The 19,007-nt window shown below is 34.0% G+C and overlaps 1 protein-coding gene across 1 annotated transcript in view; it reads right to left on the bottom strand.

Annotated features, from left to right (window-relative positions):
* Dnah3 (dynein heavy chain 3, axonemal) overlaps nt 1-19,007 on the bottom strand; it is a 671,994-nt gene that overhangs the window by 12,962 nt on the left and 640,025 nt on the right. The window contains exons 59-61 of the mRNA XM_075308183.1: nt 12,375-12,534; nt 12,025-12,242; nt 11,751-11,948 (exon numbers count right to left, since the gene is read on the bottom strand). Coding sequence (XP_075164298.1) covers nt 11,751-11,948; nt 12,025-12,242; nt 12,375-12,534 — 576 coding nt within the window. The remainder of the gene's footprint in view (nt 1-11,750; nt 11,949-12,024; nt 12,243-12,374; nt 12,535-19,007) is intronic.

Below are 19,007 nucleotides of genomic sequence, written 5' to 3'. Positions count from 1 at the left end.
ATATACCAACACCATGTACCAAATTTCAGCCGAATCGGAAGAAATTTGCTTCTCTTTGAGGCTCCGCAAGCCAAATCTGGGCATCGGTTTATATGGGGGCTATATATAATTATGGACCGATGTGGACCAGTTTTTGCATGGTTGTTATAGACCACATACCAACACCATGTACCAAATTTCAGCCGGATCGGATGAAATATGATTCTGTTAGAAGCTCTGCAAATCTGAGGGTCCGTTTATATAGGGGCTATACGTAAAAGTGGACCGATATGGCCCATTTGCAACACCATCGACATACATCAAAAACAACAACTTGTGCCAAGTTTCAAGTCGATAGCTTGTTTCGTTCCTAAGTTAGCGTGTATTCAAAAGACGGGCGGACGAACATGCTCAGATCGACTCAGAATTTCACCACGACCCAGAATATATATAAAGGGTGATTCTTTTGAGGTTAGGATTTTCATGCATTAGTATTTGACAGATCACGTGGGATTTCAGACATGGTGTCAAAGAGAAAGATGCTCAGTATGCTTTGACATTTCATCATGAATAGACTTACTAACGAGCAACGCTTGCAAATCATTGAATTTTATTACCAAAATCAGTGTTCGGTTCGAAATGTGTTTATCGACAAATTTTGTTCAGCGATGAGGCTCATTTCTGGTTGAATGGCTACGTAAATAAGCAAAATTGCCACATTTGGAGTGAAGAGCAACCAGAAGCCGTTCAAGAACTGCCCATGCATCCCGAAAAATGCACTGTTTGGTGTGGTTTGTACGCTGGTGGAATCATTGGACCGTATTTTTTCAAAGATGCTGTTGGACGCAACGTTACGGTGAATGCCGATCGCTATCGTTCGATGCTAACAAACTTTTTGTTGCCAAAAATGGAAGAACTGAACTTGGTTGACATGTGGTTTCAACAAGATGGCGCTACATGCCACACAGCTCGCGATTCTATGGCCATTTTGAGGGAAAACTTCGGAGAACAATTCATCTCAAGAAATGGACCGGTAAGTTGGCCACCAAGATCATGCGATTTGACGCCTTTAGACTATTTTTTTGTGGGGCTACGTCAAGTCTAAAGTCTACAGAAACAAGCCAGCAACTATTCCAGCTTTGGAAGACAACATTTCCGAAGAAATTCGGGCTATTCCGGCCGAAATGCTCGAAAAAGTTGCCCAAAATTGGACTTTCCGAATGGACCACCTAAGACGCAGCCGCGGTCAACATTTAAATGAAATTATCTTCAAAAAGTAAATGTCATGGACCAATCTAACGTTTCAAATAAAGAACCGAAGAGATTTTGCAAATTTTATGCGTTTTTTTTTTTAAAAAGTTATCAAGCTCTTAACAAATCACCCTTTACTTTATGGGTTCTTAGAGCAATATTTCGATGTGTTACAAACGAAATGATAAAGTTAATACATCCCATGCTATGGTGGAGGGTATAAAAAATGCAAAAACTGGCCCATAACGATTCATAATTATTTATAGCATCCACATAAACCCCAAATTTGGGTTACAGAGCCTCATGGAAGAGCAAATGTTAGAGTTTTTGAATTCCTTCCAAAATTTCAAAATTTTATTCCAAAAATAGTTTTTTGTTACAAAATTGTTATTTGTGCAATAAAAAAATAATATGTTATCCAAAAGCTCAGTCCATTTCATTTATATTAAGCACTATTTCTGACTGTAAATCTTTAATAACCCACATTTCGAAATTTCATTATAAAAATTTAATATAGTATAAATATAAATGTGTAAATTAAAAAAGAATTGGTGTTCGGTCGGAACAGGGAATGAACCCACGACCCTTTGCATGCAAGGCAGACATGCTAACCACTTCTACGCGAGGCCAACAAATGTATGTTTCTGTTAAATAATGTTATGTTTGCATGGGCTCGTGCGCGCTGCAAACTATGCTATATCAATGTAACTTATAACGATAATTGTCTACTGGAGACTATAACAGCTACGTAGCCCAGTGGATAGTGTGTTGGCTTACAAACTGTATGGTCCTCGGTTCGATTCTCCGTCCAGGCGAAAGGTAAAATTTAAAACATTTATAAAATTGAATAATTTCTTCAACATTATTTGTATTACAGAAAACTGTGCCAAGAACTAAAAAATTTCGTGGAAGTGAAAATTATGTGAGGGAATGAGCACAATCTTCTTTGGGAGAAAATTCTTCCAAGCTTATAATATTTTTGGGCTCAAAATGCTTCCAAACATATAATATGTTCACATAAAACAAACATATTAAAGTTTCGGCAGTATCCAATAAGATATGTGCTTCCTGCAAAATATGTTTGGAATATATGTTAGAGAAGCGATTTTTTTTGAGGGTGTAGATATAAAGCCAGATAGGTCGCTAAAAAAATTCTTTATTTTAAAGAAGCTGTATCTTTGGCTCGGAATCAATATCAAAATCCTTAAGGGAAGGTCAAAATCCAAGTAAACTTTGTTTTGAGTGTATGCAAATAATGATATACTACGCCGCCTATGTTTGAATTTTAATAAACACTTTCTCATCAATGGATTATTTGAAAATAAAAATACCTTGAAACGCAAATTAGTACTATTTCTAAACACTTAGGTAAGTCCAAAAATAGCATGTTTATATCGATATCCTCATTCCAGAGTCGACTTAGCATTTTTTGATGGAGTTCATTGTTTTTTATTCGGATTGATGTGAATTGTAGCCTGTCAAAAGTTCGAATTTATTGGACACTTCTAGCAAAAGTAATGGTTAATATTGTACATAGCCTGTAACTACAGTTTTAAAAATTTCCATTTTAAAACGGGCAAAAAGCTTTGTTCAGTCTGTAGTGGTCTAAGTAATTTTTAGCTATGTTCTATTATCACTATTTTGAATTGGTACATTCAAAATAGTGATAAATAAACATGAGTTTAAGACCGAAAAAAGTGAATGATATTTTATAAGGTTTTTGAGAAATTGCTAAACAAACTTTGAACTTGTTTCCTGTAAAATTCACTTTTTAGACTTAGCGTACTTTGGAATGGAGACATCGATATGTAACATAGCATTATTATTTAGTCTGTAAGGATTCACGTTAATCTATAGACTGATTTCTCCGGCCAGTTGGGCGCATAGATGGTCTGATGTATTGCCTTGAGATTATTTTGTATATAGACAAGCCCACTTCAATTGACGGAAGACAACATTGAAACATTTATTCGTGAGATACTGGCCGAAATGTTGCAAGGAATATGCCAAAATTGGACTATGTAGATGGACTATTTGTGGCACAATTAACATTTGTATGGTATAATCTTCACACATTAAATTATATGGCCCGTACTATCGATTCAAATAAATATTTAATGCATTTTTGTGGATGAAGCTCTTAAAAAATTACCTTTATAGGTACCTATAATATTTAAATGTTTTTTCTTTGTTTTTTTAATAAGAAAAGAAAAATGAACCAAATGCTGAAGAAGACTATTTGCGCCCTATGACAATCCCATGTGAAATGCATTGCTTCTGATCCGAATTTGCACCATATCCGTGTCCAAGATGAACATTTTCATAGCTTTTTGTGGCTACATGTTTTGCTGGGATATATTTAACTATCTTGGTAACATCCAAGACACACAAGGCTGCTCACCGAGCTCTCATATATATGTAGTGTATATAAATATATATCAAATGAAAAGCCTTTGTCATCATTAAATTATATTAGACTCTATTCGAGTGGCAACAATAATGATGTTGCAATAGATCCTACTCCGGCAACGATACTAAAAGCAACTCGCTCTATAAAATTAACAATTGCCTTTAGTGCATTTGAAGTGTCAGCATACTTGTTACCAGCATATCCTTTATGGTTCATAAGTACATATTGTAAGCATTCATGGTGCCGAGGAGAGAGGACGAGGTTTCTCAGAAGTAAATGTGGAAGCTCGTAGGAAGGACTTTTCACGATTGCAATTCGATTAAATAAGAGCGAAGTAAATATAAAAATTTTCAAATCAAATTGAACTTAACAATTTATTGAAAAATGGAATGCGTTATGTTCATATACTCCACCATAGGTTTATCTATGGAGTTAGATAGTATGAGGAAATCCTGCCATTGGAGCTCCACAGACCTTGGACAACTCTGCTGCCAGTATTTTTCTGGCTCTTGACTCCAAAGTGATATCGTCAGAAATTCCCAATTTTACGAATACAAAAAATGCAAAATTTTCTTCAATCTCTTATTTATGAGTCATAATGGTATATTTGCAAATATGGTGATGGAGGTATAAAAGTTAGTCATTCCGTGTGTAACACATCGAAATATCGATTTCCGACTATATAAAGTATATATATTCTTGATCAAGGAGAAATTCTAAGACGATATAGGAATGTCCGTCTGTCTGTGTGTTGTAATCACGCTACAGCCTTCAATAATGCCGCTATCGTCCTGAAATTAGGCATAGATTCGTTCTTTGTTTGCAGGCAGGTCAAGTTCGAAGATGGGATATATCGGTCCAAGTTTTGATATATTCCCCAATAAACCGACTTCCCGATTTGGGGTCTTGGGCTTATAAAAACCGTAGTTTTTATCCAATTTGCATGAAATTGAAAATCTAGAGGTACTTGAGGACCATAAAAAGATGTGCCGAAAATGGTGCTCATCGGTCCATGTTTTGGTATAGCCCCCATATAGACCGATCTCCCGATTTTGCTTCTTGGGCGTTTAGAAACTTTATTTTCTATCCGATTTGCCTAAAATTGAAAATCTGGATGTATTTTTGGACCTTAAAGAGGGAGCCACCGTGGTGCAAGGGTTAGCATGCCCGCCTTGCATACACAAGGTCGTGGGTTCGATTCCTGCTTCGACCGAACACCAAAAAATTTTTCAGCGGTGGATTATCCCACCTCAGTAATGCTGGTGACATTTCTGAGGGTTTCAAAGCTTCTCTAAGTGGTTTCACTGCAATATGGAACGCCTTTCGAACTCGGCTATAAAAAGGAGGTCCCTTGTCATTGAGCTTAACATGGAATCGGGCAGCACATGGAATGGGGCAGCACTCAGAGAGAAGTTCACCAATGTGGTATCACAATGGACTGAATAGTCCAAGTGAGCCTGTACATCGGGCTGCCACCTAACCTAACCTAACCTGTGTCGAAAATAGGGTGTATCGGTCTATGTTTTGGTATAGCCTCCATATAGACCGATCTCCCGATTTTTTTCTTGGGCTTCTAGAAACTGTATTTACAATCCGATTTGCCTGAAATTGGAAATCTAGAGGTATTTTGGGACTATAAAGAGGTGTGTCGAAAATAGTCCGTATTGGTCCATGTATTGATATAGCCCCCATATAGACCAATCTCCAGATTTTGCTTCTTGGTCGTCAAGAAACTGTATTTTCTATCCGATGTGCCTGAAATTTAAAATCTAGAGGTATTTTAGGACCACTAAGAGGTGTGTCAAAAATGGTCCGTATCGATCCATGTTTTGGTATAGACGCCATATAGACCGATCTCCCGATTTTAATTCTTGGGCTTCTATAAACTGCATTTATTACCCGATTTGCCTGAAATTGGAAATCTAGGGGCATTTTGGGACCGCAAATAGGTACGCCGAAATTGAGGTGTATAGGTCCATTTTTTGGTATAACCACCATATAGACCGATCTACTTCTTGGTCGTCTAGAGACAATATTTTCTAGCCGATTTGCTTGAAATTGAAAATCTGGAGGTATTTTAAGATCACAAATAGGTATGTCGCAAATGGTGCCTATCAGTCCATGTGTTGGTATAGCCCCCATATATACCGATCTCCCGACTTTATTTTTTGGGCTTCTAGAATCCGTAGTGTTTATCCAATTTGCCGGAAATCTAGAGGTATCATAGGACCATAAAGAGGTGTGTCTAAAATGGTCCATATCGTTCCATGTTTTGGTATAGCCCCTATATAGACTGATCTCCCGATTTTATTTCTTGGGCTTCTAGATTTCGTAGTTTTCAACCAATTCGTCTGAAAGTGGAATTCTAGAGGTATTTGAGGAACATTAAGAGGTGGTGAGTATTGGTCCATGTTTTGGTATAACCCCCATATAGACCTAACCAGGGCTGTGGAGTCGAGCCAATTTTGCTCGACTCTGACTCCGACTCCAGCATTTTTCATCAGCTCGACTCCGACTCCGGAGTCGACTCCGGGTAATATAACTAAATCTCATTTTAATACCACTACTTTGTAGTTCTATTGTGGGGGTACCGTAAGTGGATCGATATAAAGTATCGTATTTATTTATGTGTGCAAAAAAAGGTCTTAATTTCACATTAGATGCCAATTGAACTCTTATTTCAAATTTAGGGCAATGTTTAATAAATAAAATAATGATATAAATACCCATCATTATATGAGAAGATACCAACAGTATATGTATTTGGGGACCAAAGTTATTGATACTATCTCAAATCCTTTAATTTTGTTGCGAGCTATATAAAGGTTTATATTCCCATATGCATCAATTTGAATCTGAATTGATTTAGACAAAATTGTATATACTTCTACAAAATCTATGTACTTAAAATTTAAATCTAAATTTAAAATTATGGGACGTAACACAATTTTAACAAAAAATAAAAATTAAAGGAAAGTCTAAAGTCGGGCGGGCCGGTTATAATATACTCTGCACAACTTTGTATTTAGATCTAAATTTTGATAAAATCTCAAATCAGACTTTTACAAAATCTCGGGCAATATTTGGGAAATATTTATAATTGTTTAGACAATTTCGCAAAAATGCATTTATGATTCATTCATTGAAAAATTTGAAAATTTGAGTCATTTCTACAAGTTTTCGACTTAGCAGTGAGTATCAGTGAGCATACAATTTTGGAAAAATTTTTGTCTAGTAAATAAAATATATATCTATATAAAATAGAAATAAAATTTTCAAAATTTTCTACAGAAACAAAATTTTGACTAAATTTTCTATAGAAATAAAATTTTGAATAAAATTTTTATAGAAATAAAATTTGGAAAATTTTTTATAGAAATAAAAGTTTGAAAGAATTATCAATAGAAATACAATTAAAAAAAATTGTGTAACAAACGAAATTTTGCAAAATTTTCTATAGAAATAAAATTTTGCAAAATATTCTATAGAAACAAAATTTTGACTAAATTTTCTATAGAAATAAAATTTTGACAAAATTTTATATAGAAAAAAATATTTCTATAGTAATAAAATTTTGAATACATTTTTTATAGCAGTGAGTATCAGTGAGCATCAGTAAGAAAAAAAAATTGAAAAAATTTGCTATAGAATTTGCTATAAAATTTGATAATTTTTTCTTATAGAAATAAAATTTTGAAAAAATTATCAATAAAAATACAATTTTAGAAAAATTTTTGTGTAGTAAATAAAATTCTGCAAAATATTCTACAGAAACTAAATTTTGACTAAATTTTCTATAGAAATAAAATTTTCTACACGCAAAAAAATAATTTTTTCCTCCCAAACGAAATTTTAGACAAACAAAGTTCGTTTCTCATTTGACAAAAAAATCTATTACTATAAAATTTTGACAAAATTTTATATAGAAATAAAATTTTGACTTAAATTTTTATAGAAATAAAATTATCAATAGAAATAAAATTTTGTAACATATTCTATAGAAACAAAATTTTGACTCAATTTTCTATAGAAATAAAATTTTGACTAAATTTTTTATAGAGAAAAATATTTCTATAGTAATAAAATGTTGAATAAATTTTTTATAGAAATAAAATTTTGACAAAATTTGCTATAGAAACAAAATTTTGACAAAACTTTTTATAGAAATAACATTTTGACAAAATTTTCTATAAAAAACAACTTTGAAAAATTTTTTCTGTCAATATTCCACATGTTTGTATATGGCCTTAAAATAAAATTTAAAAAAATAATTTCGATTCTTCGAAATATTTCAAATAAATTGATATGGGCATTAAAATGGATCGATTCAGCCCATCTGCTAGTCTAACATTCTAGGAAACATAAAAAGATAGCCGTAATTGGAAGTTGATTTTCATTTACTATCATGCTGTACATTGATCGAATGAATAACGCAATGGAAATTAATTTGAGTAAAAACTTGCTTTGTTACAAAAATGTGAAGTGTTTTAAAAAATTTGGTTTAGCCGGAGTCGGAGTCGAGCAAAATTTTTACGACTCCGACTCCAGCAAAATCTTCAGACTCCGACTCCGGCTCCACAGCCCTGGACCTAACTCCCGAATGTATTTCTAGGACTTCTAAAATCCGACTGACCGCAAATATGTCAGCCGAATATGGTGTGTGTCGACCCATGTTTTAGTATAGCCTCCACATAGACCGATCTCCAGATGAACTTCTGCTTGGGCTTCTAGAAACCGTAGTTTTATACGATTTGCACAAAAATGTAAATATACTGGAATTTTAAACCCTCAAAAATCTATATCGCACTTAATTTTAGCGGTCCATTTGGTAAGGCATCGATATAGAACGATTTCAACCTTGTGAATTAATATTTTGGCATTTTAGCCATCGGTTTTAGCTATACCGAGCATTTTTGTAATGTTTCTGTACGAATGTACGCCTTTAATTAATTTTTATATCCTCCACCATAGGATGGAGGGTATATTAACTTTGTCATTCCGTTTGTAACACATCGAAACATTGCTCTAAGACCCCATAAAGTATATATTCTGGATCGTGGTGAAATGAGTTGATCTAAGCATGTTCGTCCGTCCGTCCGTCTGTTGAAATCACGCTAACTCCCGAACGAAACAAACTATCGCCTTCAAACTTGGGACAAGTAGTTGTTATTGATGTAGGTTGGATTTGGCTTGCGGAGCCTATAAGAGTAGCATATTTCATCCGATTCGGCTGAAATTTGGTACGTGGTGTTAGTATATGGTCTCTAACAACCATGCAAGAATTGGTCCATATCGGTCCATAATTATATATAGCCCCCATATAAACCGATCCCCAGATATGACCACCGCAGCCTCTTAGAGGAGCAAAATTCATCCGATCCTGTTGAAATTTGGAACATGGTGCTAGAATGTGGTCTCTAGCAAACACGCAAGAATTGGTCCATATCGGTCCTTAATTATATATAGCCCCCCATATAAACCGATCCCCAGATTTGAACTCAGGAGTCTCTTAGAGGAGCAAAATTAATCCGATCCGGTTGAAATTTGCAACGTGGTGTTAGTATATGGCCGCTAATAACCATGCCAAAATTGGTCCATATCGGTCTATAGTTATATATAGCCGATCCCCAATCACACAAAAATTGGTCAATATCGGTCCATAATAATATGTAGCCCCCATATAAACCGATCCCCAGATTTGTACTCCGGAGCCTCTTGGAGGAGCAAAATTCATCCGATCCGGTTGAAATTTGGAACGTGGTGCTAGAATGTAGTCTCTAACAAACACGCAAGAATTGGTCCATATCGGTCCATAATTACATATAGCCCCCATATAAATCGATCCCCAGATTTGACCTCCGGAACCTCTTCGAGGAGCAAAATTCATCCGATTCCGTTGAAATTTGGTACATGGTGTTATGAGGTCTCTAACAACCATGCACTAATTGGTCCATATCGGTCCATTATTATATATATATATAAACTGTTCCCTAGATTTGATCTTCGGAGCCTCTTGGAGGAGCAAAATTCATCCGATCCGGTTGAAATTTGCAACGTGATGTTAGTATATGGTCATGATTATCGGTTCATAATCATGGTTGCCACTCGAGCCAAAAATAATCTACCAAATTTTATTTCTATAGAAAATTTTGTCAAAATGTTATTTCTATAGAAAATTTTGTCAAAATTTTATTTCTATAGAAAATTTTGTTAAAATTTTATTTCTATAGAAAATTTTGTCCACAGTTAACTTCTATAGAATATGTTGTCAAAATTTTATATTGTCCAAATTTTTTTTTTTATAGAAACGTTTGTCAAAATTTTATTTCTATAGAAACTTTTGTCAAAATTTTATTTCTATAGAAAATTTTGTCAAACTTAATTATATATGTATTTAATCGGCCTGTTTTAGTTTAATATATACCACATATGGACTATGTGGTATATATTACGGTGTTAGAAAGTTGTAAGATACCTTGCCATCGGCAAGTGTTACCGCAACCCAAGTAATTTGATTGTGGATGACAGTCTTCAGTAGAAGTTTCTACGCAATCCATGGTGGAGGGTACATAATCTTCGGCCTGGCCGAACTTACGGCCGTATATTCTTGTTTTGTTTAATATATACCCCGTATGGACTAATTTACAATTGAGAAGACGGTGTTAAGAAGTTTTAAGATACCTTGCCATCGGCAAGTGTTACCGCAACTCAAGTAATTTGATTGTGGATGACAGTCTTCAGTAGAAGTTTCAACGCAATCCATGGTGGAGGGTACATGAGATTCGGCCTGGCCGAACTTACGGCCGTATATACTCGTACTTGTTTAATACTATTTTGGATAGCGCGGTCATAGTTCTCATTTCTACCCATATTTCACAAAAAGTTACAGAAATCGAATTTATTTCGCAATTAGTGTGAAGCTATGAATATGTTTTATGCATTTACTTACAAAAAGAAAAGGGTTTTTATTTTTAGTATCGTGTTTTTACAAAAAAAAAAGCAAAACTGTCCTCATAGACAAAATCATGCACGGCGTGCTCATTTCAAAACGATTATTACATGAAAGTGAATCGTCACACGTGTGGTGTCAAACTGAGAACAGGCGGTGTCAATCTGACAACGATAAAATGACACCATGCGTTGTCAAAACAACTAGCGTTCATGATCTAAAAACGTTATGGTTACGAATTTATAAACAAAATTAAAAAAAGATTTCCGCTACCGTAACTCGAACCTGTGTTTTCTGCACCATACGCATTAACAGTCGCCTTAGCACATTGCACCACACAGGAGTTGTCATAATAACGTCTAAGGATTATTTTAAGACTTTTCATGGCCAAAGAAAAACGAATGCCGTTTATGAAATCCTGAACGCCCGTGGACGAAATTGTGGACATTCCGTTTTGATTTTGTGTGAAAGTTTCCGTTTCATTGTGTCACCGTCCGTTCACGACTGTGGAACGTAATTTTTTCTATTAGTGTATTATTTTTCACAGCAGGAATCACTCATTTTGCAAACAAAATGTTTTGCTATGAAAACGAAAGGAAGAGAAACGCAAATTCTAACAGAATTTCTTAATGTCTTCTACAAGCATTGCACACCAAAATTCTTTTTTTTTTTCAAAAATTCTTTCATTTGATGTGAATTTATAAACACAAAAGACGGTGAAAACGACTTTCCTTATTATTTTTTACACAACTACACAACTTAATATATGTTTTCATCCAAACATATTATATTTACAAAATTTTTATGTCCCAAACATTATATGCTCTAACATATTAACATATATATAACATATAACCTAACCTAACCTAACATATATATCCAAAAATATATTATACTAGTTTACGAACATTATATACTTACACTTAAAAATAATGTGCTAAAAATTTGAGTAGCTAACATACAATTTTTACTTCGAAACATATGAAAACCAGACTTTTTCGTCCGTGTACAGCGAAAAGAAATTTTCAAACGATGTTCGTTCTTGTTTGAGAGAAAAGTTAAGTTTTTATGCGTGTAACTAAAGCTACTAATTTAATAATGATATGATGTTCAATTCCTTTCGTTTTTATTTCCTAGTTTTTCGATTCTATTTATACTTACCTTGCTAGAAAATCGTTGACATAACTTCCCAGAGGTTTTAAAGAGGGGTAACTCTTTTTCAGCCAATCGTCAGGCAGTTTGCCCATGACCATTGAGCGATGAGTTCTTTCTAATTCGGGAATCATGGCTATTTGGCCTTGTATTGCTTTTTGGACATTTATAAGACTTTTGCGCATATAGTCTAGTAGACGGTTAAATCTAAAAAAAAAACAAACATGTTTTAGGATTGAAAGATTCAAACACACACACACACACACATCTATAAACACTTTACCTTATCAGTTCCTGTCTCAATACAGTATTCATGGAATTTGTATAGACGACAGGATATTTTTCATTGACATCTACCATATTAAATGCTGCAGGCAAACGCGATAAAATGTCCTTACAAATTTGAAAAGCAGGATCTACTGTGGCAGCTTCACCTTCATTAACACTGGATTTCACTGAAGCCATCAGATCTGTTTGTGTCTTCATAACACCCTGAATAAGCTGTTCATAGAGGCACATAAATATGTTGTAGTACATTTTTTAGTGTTATTTATTTAGTTTTCATTTGTAAAGCAACCGAGAACGGAAATGCTAGTAGCACAAAATGCAATTTCTCTATCTACTACAACTTACAATATTTGTTTCCTTATTATTGCGATTTATGTCGGCATTCTCATGCAATCCATAAACCTCAGGATGAGGACTTAAGGGAAAATCCTTGATGTATTCCAAGGCATTGACACGTGTTGGATTCAATGGTACTTTGTAGGTGCCAGACTGTGAGAGGGCATAGCTGAAAGTGTAAGGGGTGAGAGATTTGTTGCGTTAAATGATGGATCTCAAAGGCTTGAGGCATTCGTTAGATAATTTTACAAAAGAAACAACTAAAGAAATACTGAAGTTGAGCGGTGCGACTATTTTATACCCTGTACCACTTTGTAGATCTACATTTTCGATACCATCTCAAATTCTTTTAATTTATTGGGTGTTATATGACTATTGCAATTATGTTCCCATATAAATATATTTAAATCTGAACCGATTTGGAAACAATTTTTTCGACTTCTACAAAATCTCATGACTTAAAATTTAAATCGGGTGGAGCACAGTGTTAGCAAACACAAAAAAGTGAATTTATGATTAATCAGTCGATAGATATGTATCCAGCAAAAAAAAAGCGTTGTCAAAAAAGTAGAGAAAATGTCCTTTTCACCATTTCAACAGTCGTTGCGCTGACTTTGCAGAAGTGATCCCAATTCAGTGTTTTGGATGTGAATTAAAAAATTTTATGATACATTGTCAAATAAATAATTTTTATAATATATTATGATTTTTAATAAATTCTAGCGCCTGTCTAAAACGTTTAACCTAAAATATTTTCAAATATTCACAATTTTTCTAGAATGGATTTTGCATTTTCTTTTCGACAAAATTTAAATTATTTGTACCATTTTGTTAATTCTTACTCTGTTTTTAACTTATTTGAGACAAAAAAAGTTAAATGAACTTTTTCACTACCGAATTAAAAATAGCCATTGGAAAATTATTTTTTCTTCAGAACAAAATATTCATAGGAGGTTATAGGCTGACTTCATAACCTGTATCGATGTTTCCCAAATTTTCATTTTAATAAACATTTTTTTGTTTTGTACTATGTTATTCAGCATTTACTTGAGCCCTATCTTTTTAAGCGTGATTATAATACACGATCTGATATGTAACCATCGATAGAATTGCTTGTTTCCTGAATAATCGAAAGCTTAGTTTTGACAACTTTTTATCCGAGTTCCTGGCTTACGAGTTCAAAAACGCAAATTAGGTACTAAATCCTTTATTAAAACTCCTTAATGTTTGAATTTGGTATATATGATATACATAGGATCAATATTTGTTTATTTTACGAACCGGTTAGCTAGAAAATTTAGACCTTTCAGTGCTTGAATTATGTTTACTAAAATTGTGACGAGTTCCTTCAAATCTCAAAGTCGTGAAAATATTTTTCCAACTGCTATGGAATTTACAGAGCCCCATTCAATCCCTTTTTATACCCTCCACCATAGGATGGGGGTATATTAACTTTGTCATTCCGTTTGTAACACATCGAAATATTGCTCTAAGACCCTATAAAGTATATATATTCTGGGTCGTGGTGGAATTCGGAGTCGATCTGAGCATGTCCGTCCGTCCGTCTGTTGAAATCACGCTAACTTTCGAACGAAACAAGCTATCGACTTGAAACTTGGCACAAGTAGTTGTTATTGATGTAGGTCGGATGGTATTGCAAATAGGCCATATCGGTCCACTTTTACGTATAGCCCCCATATAAACGGACCCCCAAATTTGACGTGCGGGGACTCTTAGAGAAGCAAATTTCATCCGATCCGGCTGAAATTTGGTACATGGTGTCAGCATATGATCTAACAACCACGCAAAAATTGGTCCACATCGGTGCATAATTATATATAGCCCCCATATAAACCGATCCCCCGATTTGGCTTGCGGAGCCTCTAAGAGAAGCAACGTCCATCCGATCCGGCTGAAATTTGGTACATGGTGTTATTATATGGTCTCCAATGACCATGCAAAAAATAGTCCCCATCGGTCCATAATTATATATAGCCCCCATATAAACCGTTCACCAGATTTGACCTCCGGAGCCTCTTGGAAGACCAAAATTCATCTGATTCAGTTGAAATTTGGTACGTTGTGTTAATATATGACCTCAAACACCCATGCAAAAATTGGTCGAAATCGGTCCATAATTATATATACCCCCATATAAACCGATCCCCAGATTTGACCTCCGGAGCCCCTTGGAAGAGCAAAATTCATCCGATTCGCTTGAAATTTGGTACGTGAAGTTAGTATATGGTATCCAACAACCATGCAGGAATTGATTCATATCAGTCCATACTTATATGTATCCCCTATATAAACCGATCCCCAGATTTGACCTCCGGTTCCTTTTGGGGAAGCAAAATTCATCCGATCTGGTTGAAATTTGGCTCGTGGTGGTAGTATATGATATTTACCAGCCATGCCAAAAGTGGTCCATATCAGTCCATAATCATATATAGCCCCCATATAAATCGATCTCGAAATTTGGTTTTGGAGCCTCTTGGAGGAGCAAATTTCATCCGAGTCAGTTGAAATTTGGTACATTGTGCTGGTATATGGCCGTTAACAACCTTGCCTAACTAGGTCCATATCGGTCTATAGTTATATATAGCCCTCAGATATATCGATCCCCAATCACACAAAAATTGGTCCATATCAAGTTCATAATTGTATATATACCCCCATGTAAGCGACCCCATATTTCAATTCTGGCTCTCTACCACGTATGGGCTAACTTCCAATTTAGAAAACGATGTTAAGAGTTTTAAGATACCACAACCCAAGTTATTCGATTGTGGATGACAGTTTTTCGTAGAAGTTTCTACGCAATCCATGTTGGAGGGTACATAAGATTCGGCCTGGCCGAACTTACGGTCGTATATACTTGTTTATAATAATTTCGAATTTTGTCATTGCATATAACATTTTTCATCTAATACTCATTAAACGGTTGTATAAATTTTGCAACCTTTAGCTACCGATGTCCACTATTGAGGACATGACTTAATCGACTTACCCTGTATATACCGTAAACCCAATTTTCAATTTTTTATGTCCTTTTAGTTAAATAACACTTCCTCTCATACAGAAAAAATCAACAATTGTGTACTATAAATAGGTCACCTTAATTGCTCAAGGGCAATATCAGAAATGACAAAAAATGGGGATTTCACATTTTCAATAGGAAAAAAACAAAAATTTTAAATAAAGCATATAAGGATAATGTATAATCGACGCTCAAAGTCATGTCCTCCCAGGTGGACATCGGTAGTGAAAATGTTAAATATATTAAAAAAGCGTGTTATAAAAAACTGAGATAAAAGAACTTCCTGTGTAGTTAAAATAAAGAACATCTGTTGGAGGAAATTTTAGGAAGTGCTTTTAAAGTAGTACTAGAATATATATGTATATATAGAAGCTATATCTAAATTTTAACCGATTCCGCCCAAAATCTATTAGAACCCAATTCTCACCTAAAATACATACTTGTACCACGTTTAAAGTTGATTGGGGTAAAGCTTCGACCTAGACTTTGAGCATTAGCTTTATAGCTCTGAGCATTATTGCCAAAGACACCATGTGTCTAACTCTTCTACCATCAGATATATTTGCGAATTTATTAAAAAATAAATTAAGCACGAATTCATCAAATGTGCAGGTAATGTGGTACAACATAATGATAATTTTTTTTTTGTAAAAAAAAAAAATAAAAATTTAAAAAATAAATTAAGCACGAATTCATAAAATGTGCAGGTAATGTGGTACAACATAATGATAATTTTTTTTTTTTTGTAAAAAAAATAATACAACACGTAAATCGCAATTGCATACATTTAATGCTTATGTAGTAATCGTCAGTTATTTATTTAATGAATTGAAAATATACCTTCACACAAAACGAAAAATCTATTCAGCTTGATATAGTTATTCGTATGTTGTTAGATAGAGAAAAAACGACTATACCACATTACCACCCTGTACCACATTTGCTACACTTACTCTATATATGGTTCAGCCCGGCAGAACCTTATGTACTCACCACAATGGATTGCGTACAAAGTTCGGTTTAGCGATGTCCGTCTGTCTGTTCATGTATTTTTGGTGTTCATAATAAAGCACGCAATTTAAGTCCGATCGTCCACAAATTTGGCATAGTCGTTTACTTCGTATCAACGACAATTTAGATATAGCTTCCATTAGCGATCTGACCATAATTGACGTGTTTATCAACCTATCTTCTTAAAATTTTAAACACCCGAGTGATTTGTGAGTTCCCAGTTCAGCTGTAACCGTTCTAGAGTACAGACGATCTTTTTACATCGCGGAAAAAATCAAAATCATATCCTCTTTTTTTCCTATTTGTGAGATTACATCGCATTTAATACAAAAACAATGTCTGATTCGGGAGAATCTGCTAACATCTGCAGTCATTGCAATGCACCCATAACACAAACAAAGTTTGTTTTGTGCCATAGTTGTGAGAGAAAATTTCATTTCTCACCCTGCACTGTGATTTTTGAAAGCTCTTATTATTCTATGAGTGCAAACAAAAAACTGAGTGGCATCAGAAGCCATATTTTTACTCCGATTTACGTGAAATTTTATTTAGGACATGTAGGACATACAAAATTTTATAAATACATTTTTCTAGTGTATTCTCGTATGAGTAATTTATCGACGGATGGGTGAAATCATACACACAAAAAATTGTCACCGACATTTTTTCAATTAAACACTTAACTGAATTTGGAAACGGATTCAATTAATATGTCAATTGATTCAATTAATTATTTAATCAAATCCAATGATTGAGATTTGTCACGTTTCCAATTAAAATATTGATTGATTCATTCAATTTGTAAATCAATTCGGAAATAATTTTTAATTACAAACGTGATTGAAAAATTTTCCGTTCCCAATTAAACATGTGTATGATTCAATCACCTTTGTGATTGAAATTGTATGAGCGACGGAGAGGAAGAGCGAAAAGAGAATGGCTATTTATTCAACAACGTATGATGGAGAGATTAGTCTGTGGAAGTAACTTGAAACGGACGGTTGGGTTCTTGTTTTTCGCGTAAATTGGCGACATTCTGTCTGTTGCGTTCGAACTGCGTACATAAATATTTTGAACGCAACAACAAATCATAGAAAAGGGTTGAAATAAAGTGTGCATCAAAAATGGCTATGTGATAAATGTTTGAAAAATATATGGCAGAACGCATTTGAAATTCCCACAGGTAAATTTGTGTCTTGTGGTATTGTAAAAATGGAAAACAATTTACGTTTATTAAAGGTAAGTAATTGTGAAATGAGCGTTTTCGTTTGAAGCCTGTTTTCATTAAACGGACTAAAATAATATATTTTTTATTCATTTCTTTTAGTGAGCAATTTTATTTCGTGAAATTTGTCAAATCATTTCATCAAATATATAAGAATATAAGGAAAATTTTGCAATCAAAAGGTGGATACCGTATTGATCTTTTAAAATTGTAAATTTGTTCACTCCTAGTTTTCTTAACCCTCTAATGCCTCTAGGCGGGCTTCATTTAATAAGGAAGCTTTTAGTAAAACACACCTTAAGACAACAAAAATGGGCAAAATAAAAAGAAAACTTATTTGAAACTATTCAAGAGGCTTTGCAGCATATGCTGAATTTTACTGTATAAATTTTTCTTGCTTAGTTCTCTTGCTTTTGTGTCGTTAACATTGAACATTTAATCAGCTGGCAAAAAAAATTGGGGCATTAGAGGGTTAAAACCAAGAGCGGTATGGGTTTGTTGGAAGATTCACCTTCAAGTTGCATCGCATTTTTGTTTTACCTTTACCTTTTTCAGTTTGAACCCAAGTAGAGAGCAGTATATCTGATATATAACCTAATGAAGTGCATTATGTAATGGTAGAAATTTCTTTCTTTTGGATTTAAAAATATGAGAAATATTTTTTTATTTCCAAAATTTGCAAAGTATCATCAATATAATACCAAATTGTACATTGCTTTGCCATTATTTTTGTCTTTGATTAGTTCAAATTTTATTAGAAATTTTTGAAAGGAATTGTTACTAAAATTAAATTACCGAGCCCTTTAATACACTTGTGCTAAAAGACTACAACGGCAAAAGAAGATTATAAATCTGCAACCTGGAACTAAGAATTGAACTTGATATTCTATGCAGGTAATGTTTAAAAAAATTAACTATTATATTTCATGTTAGCCTGATACCGAAACAGGCAATTAATGTCCAAATGCATTATATCTAATTTTACAATTATTAATCGAGCTTTAGGGACAGATTTAGATTAAGGAACATGATTAATAGAGTCATTGAAAAGAAAACGCCAGCGTGTATAGATTAGTATCTGGCGTTTTCTTTTCAATGACTCTATTAATCATGTTCCTTAATCTAAATCTGTCCATAAAGCTCGATTAATAATTGTAAAATTAGATAAAACAAGTATATACGGCCGCAAGTTCGGCCAGGCCGAATCTTATGTACCCACCACCATGGATTGCGTAGAAACTTCTACTTGGGTTGTGGTATCTTAAAACTTCTTAACATCGTTTTCTAAATTGTGATTTAGTCCATACATGGTATATATTAGACAAAAAAAGTTAAGTTAAGTTAAGTCTACAAATAATTACGAATC

This window comes from Haematobia irritans, chromosome 4 (genome assembly GCF_050003625.1).
Source record: "Haematobia irritans isolate KBUSLIRL chromosome 4, ASM5000362v1, whole genome shotgun sequence".
NCBI lineage: Eukaryota > Metazoa > Arthropoda > Insecta > Diptera > Muscidae > Haematobia > Haematobia irritans.
Note: the sequence above shows the minus strand (reverse complement) of the source record. Positions and strands in the feature narration are given on the sequence as shown.